Source organism: Rhopalosiphum maidis, chromosome 1 (assembly GCF_003676215.2).
Source record: "Rhopalosiphum maidis isolate BTI-1 chromosome 1, ASM367621v3, whole genome shotgun sequence".
Taxonomy (NCBI): Eukaryota; Metazoa; Arthropoda; class Insecta; order Hemiptera; family Aphididae; genus Rhopalosiphum; species Rhopalosiphum maidis.
The window spans coordinates 75,192,172-75,204,309 of record NC_040877.1 but is presented as its reverse complement, the minus strand read 5'-3'; the positions used below and the strand labels follow the sequence as shown (position 1 = coordinate 75,204,309).

At 23.6% G+C, this 12,138-nt stretch overlaps 3 protein-coding genes across 3 annotated transcripts; all 3 read left to right on the top strand.

The window, feature by feature from the left end:
* The first annotated feature begins 1,333 nt into the window (after positions 1–1,333).
* Positions 1,334–2,085, top strand: LOC113560661 (inhibitor of growth protein 5-like). The gene is made up of 3 exons (XM_026966672.1): positions 1,334–1,456; positions 1,531–1,778; positions 1,943–2,085. Exons 2-3 carry the CDS (start codon positions 1,542–1,544, stop codon positions 2,042–2,044), a joined length of 339 nt encoding a protein of 112 aa, XP_026822473.1. The 5' UTR covers positions 1,334–1,456; positions 1,531–1,541; the 3' UTR covers positions 2,045–2,085.
* Positions 2,086–5,271: 3,186 nt separating this feature from the next.
* LOC113549958 lies at positions 5,272–5,996 on the top strand. The gene is made up of 4 exons (XM_026951500.1): positions 5,272–5,382; positions 5,439–5,677; positions 5,740–5,845; positions 5,920–5,996. Exons 1-4 carry the CDS (start codon positions 5,346–5,348, stop codon positions 5,994–5,996), a joined length of 459 nt encoding a protein of 152 aa, XP_026807301.1. The 5' UTR covers positions 5,272–5,345.
* A 93-nt stretch (positions 5,997–6,089) lies between these two features.
* On the top strand, positions 6,090–6,644 carry LOC113549956 (inhibitor of growth protein 5-like). Its single transcript, XM_026951496.1, has 2 exons — positions 6,090–6,326; positions 6,507–6,644. The coding sequence occupies exons 1-2, from the start codon at positions 6,090–6,092 to the stop codon at positions 6,606–6,608; spliced, it is 339 nt and encodes a 112-aa protein (XP_026807297.1). The 3' UTR covers positions 6,609–6,644.
* The last annotated feature ends 5,494 nt before the right edge of the window (positions 6,645–12,138 follow it).

Genomic DNA, 12,138 nt, shown 5'->3' with positions numbered 1-12,138 from the left:
TTACATAATAGGATGATTCATTTAAATATTAAATATGACAGTAAAATCTTCATATTAAAAATTAAATTTTATATAGGTATAATATCATTTTAATAATGTTATTTTAAGTATTTAATACTAACTATAGGAAAAAAATTCATGCCGCCACAGACCAGAATTAACAGAGAGTATTTATAATAATAAAACAATCCAATTAATAAAAAATGTTAAATTTTTAATAACATCCAGTTTATAGCTTTAAACAGATTTAAATATAAAATTTAAAAATAAATCACTTTTGTTTCTCAGTTAAGAGGACGTTCGCCCACATGTGTTGCCTCCGTCTTACAACAAACAAATGGTAAATTTTCATTCACCAGTTTCAATAGTTGCTAAAAATTAAAATGTCGTAAAAAACCAACGAGAGGAAACAGATAATGTTCTTGCTAAAAGTTTGATAATAGGTGAATCACTCTAATATTAAAATTAAAAACACACTATTGAACACTGGTAAAACGAAAATGTACTATGTCGTACGTATGTAAGAGAGACAGCACATGCGGGTTGAGACATCCTCTTAAAAGTTTTAATTATGACTTTAAGTATAAAAATTAAATTGAATAGGTAACATTAATTGTATTATACTTATTATTTACTGAAAATCAGTATTATTCAAACTATATTAAAATATATGAAAAATTAATAATATTATGTAAATTTAATTATTTTTGATGGGCTTTAGTAATTGCTTACGATAAAAACATAAATTATGAAATACGACAAAAGTTGATTCACAATTTAAAATTAATTTGGTTGAGTAATTAAATTACAGAATAAATACAAAACAATAAATTTAATTTATGCAATATTATATAATGCTCTTTTTAATAAAGTTTAAATTATTAATTATAATGTATAACAAAAATTAACAGAGTTACAATTTCCATACTATAATTAATATATAAAATATGTTAAATTATTTAATCTTTAGCTTAAAACAGATTTAAATATAAAATGATAGACTTCTTTATGTAGTGGATTCTAGACTTTAGAAATTGCATATTTGTTTAGCATAACCTTACAAAAAAGCCAACAAGATAGGTACAAGTTTGTTTCATGTAAGAAATACTAATTGACTTTCATAATTAACTTTCGTTTAATAAAATAATCATACAAAATACAACATTAACAAGATAAAAAGAGTTAGTCTTATACGTGCACATTCTCACAACATAAAATATAAAAACATTAACTCAAAAAATTATAAAAACATAAAATAATAAATACTCTTGTAATCTTGATAATAATAATAATACTATCACTGTTCTATAATACATATTGTATTATGGTGTTAATGTGTTTGGTCATCTATTATGTGTATTTACTTTAGTCGATGGAATTTGGAACAAGCCGAGCACATCAAGGGAAGAAAAAACAACTCCTTACAAAATATCTGAAAAGAAAATAATTCAAAAAGGTTTATAGACAAAACATAATTTTAGTCTTGTTGAGGTAAATCTAAATTGTATAATAATTATCAACATTTTTCAGAAGTTGCAAAAATGAATATTACAACAACTAGCAAAACACCTTTAGTCGGTGTTATTCATCCAACAAATGCTACCAATAGTGTAGCCAATGATAAAGTAGAGACTGGTCCCCTGAATGGTGCATTAGACAATGCTGGGGTTGCACATTCGCCTGAAGAATTAGACATGCCTGTCGATTCAAATGAACAAACATACTGTTTATGCAAACAAGTTTCTTATGGTAAAATGATAGCCTGCGATAACTCATGTGTAAGCATTTTAATTTTAATTTATTAATTATTAATACATTTATTACTTTTATTTACATAGTTATTTATATAATATTGTGATTTGTGACGATATCATTCTATTTGTATTAAAAACATTGTTTGGTACATTGTTTAATTTTTAATTATGTCTTATTTTTATTTTAGTGTCCAATTGAATGGTTCCATTTTGGATGTGTTAAAGTAACTACCGAGCCCAAAGGAAAATGGTTCTGTCCGAAATGTAAAACAAACAAAATGAAAAAATAACTCATTTTAAAAATGGATAAGTTTTTAATTTTATACATACATATAAAAATAATATACCGTTTATAGTACTGTAATATTATTATTGTCATCAAATAACATACATATTTGAGAATACAATTTAAATGTTAATATTTATTTATTCAAAATTTAAAATGAAATCCATATTTCTATTAATTAAATTAATAATTATATTATCCATATTATGTTAGGAAAATTAATTATATAAATAAAAAGAAATTTATATTACAACATTTAAACAGCACTACCAACAAATCTTAATCGTATTACATACTACAAAAATATTGCTGATTGAATTTAAGAATTCAAGAAAAAAATGTTTTAAATACGAGTACCTAATGATGTGTATTAAAAATTATGTATAAATTATTTGTATGAAGTATTTAATAATTATTTTTGTTAAATATAAAAATAACTAATGGACATTTTAAATATTATAATAAGTGTAATAATTACAATTTTAGTTTTTAAATGTTTTTCATTTGTTACATATTTATAAAATTTAAAAGTATTTTAGATTATTTATTTTGTTAAATTTTCGGGGCGTTAATGGGGTCCATTTTAACTATTTACCCCAGGGTCTGTTGGTCTATAAATCCGGGCCTGAGCTTTAGAAACATAGAATGATAATACATTTTAAAACCATTTTACATTTTAAATTAGAAATTAAAAAACATTTCATTGCAGGGGGTTGGAAGGAGGGTCAACCTATTAATGATTATTTTGTATCGTTAAGCGCTATAAAAGGAAAGTAAGTAAATAATACTGAGAAACATATATAAATTTAAGGCGTCTTGTTACGCCTATGCCTAATGTCTAATGTTCATTTTAATAAGATTGAATTTTACTAATGTTATCATAAAGCTAATTCAATGTCCAAAAATTAATGAATTCAATTCCATAACTCATCTCTAACTATTACGTCTGAAGTCTGAACTAGGTCGTATTTGTTGTCACTTTTTAATTCACATTTACACATCCCCTGGTCCCTGAAGATCTGCACTGTTAAAATTGGTCACCTACAACTTTTTCAGCAATTGGACATGATAATATGGTATAACCTACAGAATAAAAAAAAAAACACAATATATAGATAATAATATTAAGATTGAAAAACAATTAAAAATAACAATACATTACATTAAACCAAGAGAAGCATCATTAATTTTTAATACTTTGATTACAAATGAAATGTCTTTAAAGTGCCCTTCCTCCTTTTTCATACGGACTGAGGACGGTCAATGGTGGAGTTAACATTAAAATTTGCAAATGTGGGCTTGTTAATGAATATAATTCACTCAAGATAAGCTAAGTTAGGTACGTGAAGTAATTGTTCTAAGTCAAAAGTTAATAGTTTGATAAATAATACATTAACTGGTTACATTCTGAATTTAAATTAGGTAATTTAAAAAAACTATTTTTTTAATTTAAACATTTTAACTACTTAGTTAATGCCCACTATTAAAGATATGATTTAGTTACTTGTATACCTAATTTTATATTAGGTAATAGCATTGATTATAAATACTATTGTATTATATAATTATAATACTAATAATACTATAGTATTTATAACTAATGGTAATAGATTCCATTTTACTGTACGTGTAATTTATAAGTTACTACTAACTTATACAACTAACCATTCATTACTTACAATATTGTATTAGTTTGTTCATCTTTATTTCATATTAGTTTTTTATTTTGTATTTTATAATTTTATAATTAAATATAATTTTATAAAATATGAATAATGATTCGATGATTTTTGATATTAATTATGATTGTTAGAAACAAATTATTGTAGATAAAAATACTATACATTTAAATTGAGTTAAGTTGTACTTTTGTATAAAGTTATAATAAGTTTATTTTCTATCTAATAATTGTATTAAATATAGTTAAATAAGATTTTATGTTTAACTTATGATTAATACAACAAATATTAAATAACTAAATTACTAATTGGTAAAATTTTAATATTCCAATTAATAATTGTTCAAAGAACTTTGCATGTCAATTTTTCTAAAACGAATAATTAATTAATATTAACTATGATAATAATCTTTATATAACAAAATATATTTCCAATTTAATTTTAAATATACAATGTAAAATATACAGAATTTTATATTTAAAAAAAAAATAAATAGTTTAAATTTAATATAATTATAATATAATAATGACACAGTTTTAACACTTAACCATAATAATTTATATCAGTGGTGTTCCTCAAACTCTGAATTTTTTTTTCATTTGTAATCATTACTTTTATAATTTTTAGTGACTAATATGTATGTAAAACTGTTTTGTGCTATGTATGCATTGTTTAATATATTATAAAATTTAAAAACATATATAAATACTGTTTTTATTTTACAGCTGTGTTACACAAAAATCTTATAAATATTAAGTGTTCAGACATTCAAAAGAGGTTAAGAATTGGCCTATATTATACATAAAATGTTACATGCATTAATATTTATCATATACTAAGATATAATTACTTTTTGAGATGTTGATAATAGTTACCTAGCGTAAAAATATAATTTGCACTTAAGCAACAGTGGTCTGTAAATAAATTCAATATTGAATTAACCAATAGTGTTAAACATTTTATTAGTACATAATATTGTCATTAGTGTATTATAAAGTACTATAAGATACTACTATCTTTAATTGTGGTAAGATTTATACTATATATTTATAATAAAAAATATTATATTATTATATATTCATCAATAGAGATTGACTACCTGTTTTACATAATTAAACATATAAATTAATTATATTTGTATAAAGGTATGATTTGGTAGTAATTTGTTTTGAATTTCACAATATAACTTCAATAATATTTGTATGAGAACGATTTTAGTTTTAGGAAATTTATTCATTATATCATACTCAATTTTGGAATTGTATTTATATCTAATAATAATAACAATTTTTGAATTCGGCGGCCAGTGATAATGTGAAATTTGTTGTTTATTCTAAGCTGAATTGATATGATATTTTTCTTCCATGATAGTGATATAAACCGTTTTTTTTCAAGTGATATAAACCGTTTTTTTTACTGTCTCGTTTAAGACAATTATTAAACAATGCCTTACAATACCTAACCTAACATTTGAGGACCGTTTTCTACTACACCCACTCCCAGACCGTGACGACAAGACGACAACAGTACAGTCCAATCTGTGATTATACACAACAAATACCAGATTGTTATTGTTCACTTATTGTTTTTTTTTTAAAATCTTGATTAAAAAATTAAATAACAATAATGGCTTCAGCGCAATCCTCGGATGACAGTATGGAGTGTAAGTTTATTTTCAGTTTTGCATTTCAACGAAATACTAACATAGTGATATTTTAGCGTTGGAGAGTATTCCTGTCGAGTTAGAAGAAAAATTCACTTTGGTTCAACACATCGAAAATATAGCTCACGAAAAAGTGCGTAATGCTGACAAATTAAAGGACGAATTTCTGTCAGGAAAAAATAACTTATCGGAAGAAGAAATATCTGAATATTTAATCTCAACACTATATTTTCTTGACGATGTAATGGAATGCATTGATGACCAAGCTAAACTGGTTGTTCAAGCTTTTGATGAGGTATGTTGATTTTGAGTTATATACATACCCGTAGAGTTATTCTACATAATTGTACCTTTCAGGTCAGTGAAAATATGAGGCAATTGACTTTAGGTAAAGCAAGGTTAGAAGAAAACATTTATAACAGAGCAAGTGGCGCAAAAAATATTGAAGAAGGCGTACAACAAAGTAAGTGTTTATGATATATTGTATTATATTATGGTTTTAATATGTGTGGTCATCTATTATGTGTATTACTTTAGTCGATGGAATTTGGAACAAGCCGAGCACATCAAGGGAAGAAAAAACAACTCCTTACAAAATATCTGAAAGAAAATAATTCAAAAAGGTTTATAGACAAAACATCATTTTAGTCTTGTTGAGGTAAATCTAAATTGTATAATAATTATCAACATTTTTCAGAAGTTGCAAAATGAATATTACAGCAACTAGCAAAACACCTTTAGTCGGTGTTATTCATCCAACAAATGCTACCAATAGTGTAGCCAATGATAAAGTAGAGACTGGTCCCCTGAATGGTGCATTAGACAATGCTGGGGTTGCACATTCGCCTGAAGAATTAGACATGCCTGTCGATTCAAATGAACAAACATACTGTTTATGCAAACAAGTTTCTTATGGTAAAATGATAGCCTGCGATAACTCATGTGTAAGCATTTTAATTTTAATTTATTAATTATTAATACATTTATTACTTTTATTTACATAGTTATTTATATAATATTGTGATTTGTGACGATATCATTCTATTTGTATTAAAAACATTGTTAGGTACATTGTTTAATTTTTGTATGGAACAAATTTTTAATTATGTCTTATTTTATTTTAGTGCCCAATTAAACGGTTCCATTTTGGATGTGTTAACGTAACTACCAAGCCCAAAGGAAAATGGTTCTGTCCGAAATGTAAAACAAACAAAATGAAAAAATAACTCATTTTAAAAATGGATAAGTTTTTAATTTTATACATACATATAAAAATAATATACCGTTTATAGTACTGTAATATTATTATTGTCATCAAATAACATACATATTTGAGAATACAATTTAAATGTTAATATTTATTTATTCAAAATTTAAAATGAAATCCATATTTCTATTAATTAAATTAATAATTATATTATCCATATTATGTTAGGAAAATTAATTATGAAAATAAAAGAAATTTATGTTACATCATTTAAATAGCACTACCAACAAATCTTAATCGTATTACATATTACTAAAATATTGTTGATTGAACTTTAAAGTTATTAAAAAACTATAACTTCTATTTTTGTTGAAAATAGTGTATGGTGAAATATAGGTCTAAATCTAAATCATTATTTGATTGACATTTACTTAATAATTCTTTGCTATCTTAAAATATAATACATTATTTTAAAATAGGGTTTTATTTACATACAGTGAAAACTCTTTATAACAAATCTGAAGGGACCAAGAGATTTCTTACGTTAAGGGAGTTTCCGTAATAGAGTGTTTAAAAAAATAAAATTTTTGTTAGAAATTACGTCGATAATAAAATGAATATATTCGATATCGATAATAACGGTATTATTGTGATATTAAAAGTAGATATTGAATGAATGTAATCGTTATTGTAAATTTCGGCATTTTCGCCGATTACTTTTATAATTTATAATACGATAACAGGTAAATTGTTTTATAAAATATAAAATATTGTTTTGTTATTGAGAGTGACTATGCGTTATAGAGAATGAATTGACTAATAGGTTATAAAGCAAACTAACCATTATTATGTAATGTTTACGTTATATAGAGTTTTTCGTTGTAAAGAGTTTCGTTATAAAGAGTTTTTATTGTAATTCAATTTTTTTTTTATTTAATTTAGCTAATTTTGAGAGTTGAATCTTAGAACATAATATGCGATTTCATCTGTTTATAACTTTAATCTATAACTCATCTTTAAAGACTGTAATATTTAAAATAAAGATCCTATAAATCCTATAATTGTCAAACACTATGGTATACATTATTATATTACTATTTTAAACTTCTTGTTTTTTTAATTTAACTAATAGATAATGATTTCTGGTATTTAATATAATAATAAATCATAATATTATGTAATCTACTTATCTAATAAGGATAATATATTTTATTGTTCATCTATATATATATATATATATATATATATATTATATAGTTTTTTTTATTTTTTATAAAAGCTGTTTGAAAATCATTATTTACCAAAATGTACTTGAACAATAAATTAATAAATACTATATTATAACGTTTTCAACAATTAAATTTATATAATACCTATCAAATTTTATATTTTATCTATAAAACCCATATTATTGAGACATACTCTTGTACTCATATAAATATATTATTTTTTAGTGTATAGCAACCTACAACAATGTAAACTATTTATTATAAAAGTTTTTTCTATTAAATGTTTGCAACCACTAATTGAATATATTAATAGTTAATTATTTTTGTATATGTATCTTTAGATTGCTTAATCACAGAATTTTTACCACTATTCAATATCAGAGTACTATAGAAGTTTTGAAGATGTACAAAGCAATTAAAAACTAACAAATAAGTACATCTCAATAATATTAATTTACTGTAAATAGGTATTAAGATTTTTTTAAGCTCAAGTTTTCTTCTCGAATATTGAAATTACTGTAATTGAATTTTTAGTACCATTATTTGACATTTTCTTTTTTCGCTTCATAATCCATGTCTCACCAGTAATAAATCCTATTAACCATATATGCCTAATAAGTAGTTCAATAATTGACATAGTATATAGTAAGAAATTTTTGGTTATTTTTTTTCCCTAATCTCAAATTTCATTCTCATATAAAAGATGCTGCCGCACACTTAAGATCTAAAGGCATAGTATCAAAACATTAATTCTTTCTAATGCTAATTTAAATTTCTAAAATTATAAAATACATTATTTAAATATTCTCATGATTTGTATTGTTAAATTAAGATTTGGTACAATTTTGTTTAGCATATATATATATTAAAAAAACTATGATATATTAAAATTTTTTATAAATGGTGTACTGTTATGTATCATACATACATACTTCATATACCTACTTAAATCATGTAGATATGTTATAATTTTATTATATTTTATATTTAATTTCTGATAGTAATACGGTAATGAAAAGTACATATAAAATATTTATATAATTTTCATGATATTATAATTTAAAATGTAATAAATATTATGTGGGAATTAAAGCATTTGTGTCAAAAAGACCTGCACTTTTGAATAATAGGATCAGAAGCATATCGCATATGCTTCTGAGCAAGACAATGAATAGTAGTGATGTCACATTGTCTATTGATAAGACTGATGGTTCAAAAGAAACTGTTATCATGGTTCATTGCATAAGAAATACATGTGTAGAAAAAAATGTTTGAAAAATTTGATTTTTTGTGCATTTGTATTTTTTTCTTAAGCTTATACATAATATAACAATCGACCAAAAATATAAAGCTAAACAATTTTTTTGTCAATATAAACAATTTTTAGTATTTTTTGTTTGATACAATATATGGTAATTAATTGATTTATGAACATTTAGTATAAATATACATACATATTATAAGGGCTTATCTTGTAGCAAATCTCGCTACAAGGTACATGTAATATGTAAACAACCTTGTTTACATTCTCTACATGTGCTCAAACATAATATATCATTACATTTTAATTTTTGTAAACACAGTCTACTGTATTTAACAAATAGATATTATTCTTTTAGTCTGCAATTCCTAATATATTTATTTTTTTGTTTATTAATTAGACGTTCGATTTAGTTTATATAAGTACCTATTATAAATGTATTACAAGACATATTAATAGTATTGTAAGGAGTTAAAAATAAGATATTTTGTTCTAATTTAATATTAGTATATAAAAATTAATATATGGTATTTAGATTGATATTTTTAGCTCATCACTTTATATATATATGTTCATTAACATGTAAATTTAATTTGGAGTGTGAATATGAGAGTTTTCCTTTTATGCTAATAACATGTGTATACATACATATTACCTTAAATCTTACAAATATTGTTGTTTAAACTGAACTTCTCGAGTTTTGAATGGATTAAGAATTAATGAAATACAAAAGTGAATTATGAACAATATTTTAACAAACTAAATAAAATATTATATGAACTGTGACATGATATAGAATGGGTATGCGACTGAGCGCCTTATTTAGTGTGTTTTGTGCTTTTATATGAGAAATTGTGAAATTCCTGTGTTGTCTATGCTATTAAACAGGGCATAGATTGCATCATCTTACAAAGTATCAAAGTATATTATTTATCTACTTAATCCTAAATGTAAATTTTAAAATAAATTACATTTAATTAATTAATTAATAATGATGTATTATATATATTATATATATCATTACAGTATTATAAAATAGACAAAAGTTAGTAAAAATTAATGGTTAAATAAGTCAATTTAGATGGTAATATTTTTTAATTTTTGTAAATTAACTGAGACACTGAGTTCATAATTTCAAAGAGTACAAAATACTTTTGATGAATGATCTTGTTTTGAAATGAGTTTTGGATGGGTCCTAATTAAAAATAAATAAAAATAAAATGATAACAAATATTACTTTTATCTTTGTCACAACATTAACCCAAATTTCATTGTGTGGTTACAACTAAATTATTTTTTTGCAACATAATTTCTTTACAATCGTTATCCGTAAATTATTTTCCACACAAGTACTTACTTAACAGATAATATCAGTTAGTGACCACATTGTAACTTTCTGATGAATGATACAGTGTACTTGCTCTAATGAATTAAACATATTTTTGTTCGAGGATGATTATTAACACACAACCTTTCATTTACAGAAATAAATACAAAACAATCAATTTTATTTTTGCAATATATTTAATGCTCTTTAATAAAGTGTTGAGTTTAAATCAGTAATTTTTATATATAACCTGAAGGGTGTATGCAGTTCTTGACCGAATTCCCAAGTTTTCTGAAATAATTGTCTTACAATAAATATTTGATCTATTGTGGATTTATTTCTGAAACCACTTTGATAGTCTTCTATAATATTTTCCGCAAAGGGCTTGATTCTATTTAAAATGCAATATAATGGAATTTTATAAGTCACATTCCCTAAGGCAATACCTCTATTAACATTCTTTTTTAAACATTCTTTTTGTGTGTAAGGCATATTAATGCCATATTCCAATCTCAAAGGATATCCTTAATATTGCATATTTTTTCAATTAGCTTTTGAATCATCTCAATCCCATCTTCTTTAGGTGATTTCTTAATCTCTTAATTTGTGATAGAATTTCTGTAATGTAGGCATTTCACATCTGCAATTATTGGGTTGTTTGTGCACATAGACAAAGGTTTCTTCCGGGTCTTCTCCATTAAGACACAGTTTAAAATATTCTGCCCATCTTTTCGCTAATAATAAGTATATAATAAGTAAGAAATACTTATCAGAAAAATATAGTTAGTTTTCATTATTAAAAGGCCCTGGAACTAATTTTATTAAATTCACATTATTTTTCAAACTAAGAGCTGTATATTTTCAATTTTGATATTATATGGGAATCTTGTTATATCAAAAAATATACTTCTTTTTAAAATCTTTTAAAGGTATATGAACCAAAAATTTTTATTTATAAGCAATGTGATTGAAAAATGTTGCATTTCTTTTTATCAAAAGTTACGACTTACCAAATCTTATGAAATTACAATTGTAACAACACTTAGTTAATAATTCAAAAAACTAAAATACATTTTTATTATTTTTTTAAGTATCTATAATATTGATAATTCCTTATGCTCTTCTGTAAAATGGAGTCAACTTTTGATAATGAAACCCTCCTAAAACACTTGATGTTTTTGTCACATGTTTAAATTCTACAGAGTTAAGATACAAAATAGAAAGATGAAAATTCACATCTCATCAGTAATAGATCTATTATTAACCACACTAATAAGTAGTATAATAATTAATATATTATAGATTTGGTTATTTTTTTTTTGTCTTAATCTTGAATTTCATTCTCATATAAAAGATGCTGCCACACATTTAAGATCTAAGGTTATAGTATCAAAACATTTATTCTATGTAATGTTAACCTAAATTCCTAAAATCATAAAATATATTATACAAATATTCCTTTGATTTGTAATGTTAAATATTTTAAATTAATATTTTGGCATAATTTTGTTTAGTATAAAAGTATTAAAAACATAATGATAGATTTAAAATAACTATAAAATACTGTTTACAATAATTGGTTTACCGGTTTATGACATACATAAATACTTTAAGTTGTAATAAAATGTAACACATTTTATGCAGGGAATTAAAGCGTTCATATCAAAACACCTGCTCCCTTGAATAACAAGATCAGGAACATATTATCCGATATGCTTATGAGCAAGACAAT

Coding starts and splice junctions, on each gene's coding strand:
- LOC113560661 (XM_026966672.1), top strand. CDS start 1,542: ATGAATATTACAACAACTAGCAAAACACCTTTAGTCGGTGTTATTCAT. Junction 1,779..1,942: donor TAGCCTGCGATAACTCATGT/GTAAGCATTTTA, acceptor TTTTTATTTTAG/TGTCCAATTGAATGGTTCCA.
- LOC113549958 (XM_026951500.1), top strand. CDS start 5,346: ATGGCTTCAGCGCAATCCTCGGATGACAGTATGGAGT. Junction 5,383..5,438: donor CTCGGATGACAGTATGGAGT/GTAAGTTTATTT, acceptor GTGATATTTTAG/CGTTGGAGAGTATTCCTGTC. Junction 5,678..5,739: donor TTGTTCAAGCTTTTGATGAG/GTATGTTGATTT, acceptor TGTACCTTTCAG/GTCAGTGAAAATATGAGGCA.
- LOC113549956 (XM_026951496.1), top strand. CDS start 6,090: ATGAATATTACAGCAACTAGCAAAACACCTTTAGTCGGTGTTATTCAT. Junction 6,327..6,506: donor TAGCCTGCGATAACTCATGT/GTAAGCATTTTA, acceptor ATTTTATTTTAG/TGCCCAATTAAACGGTTCCA.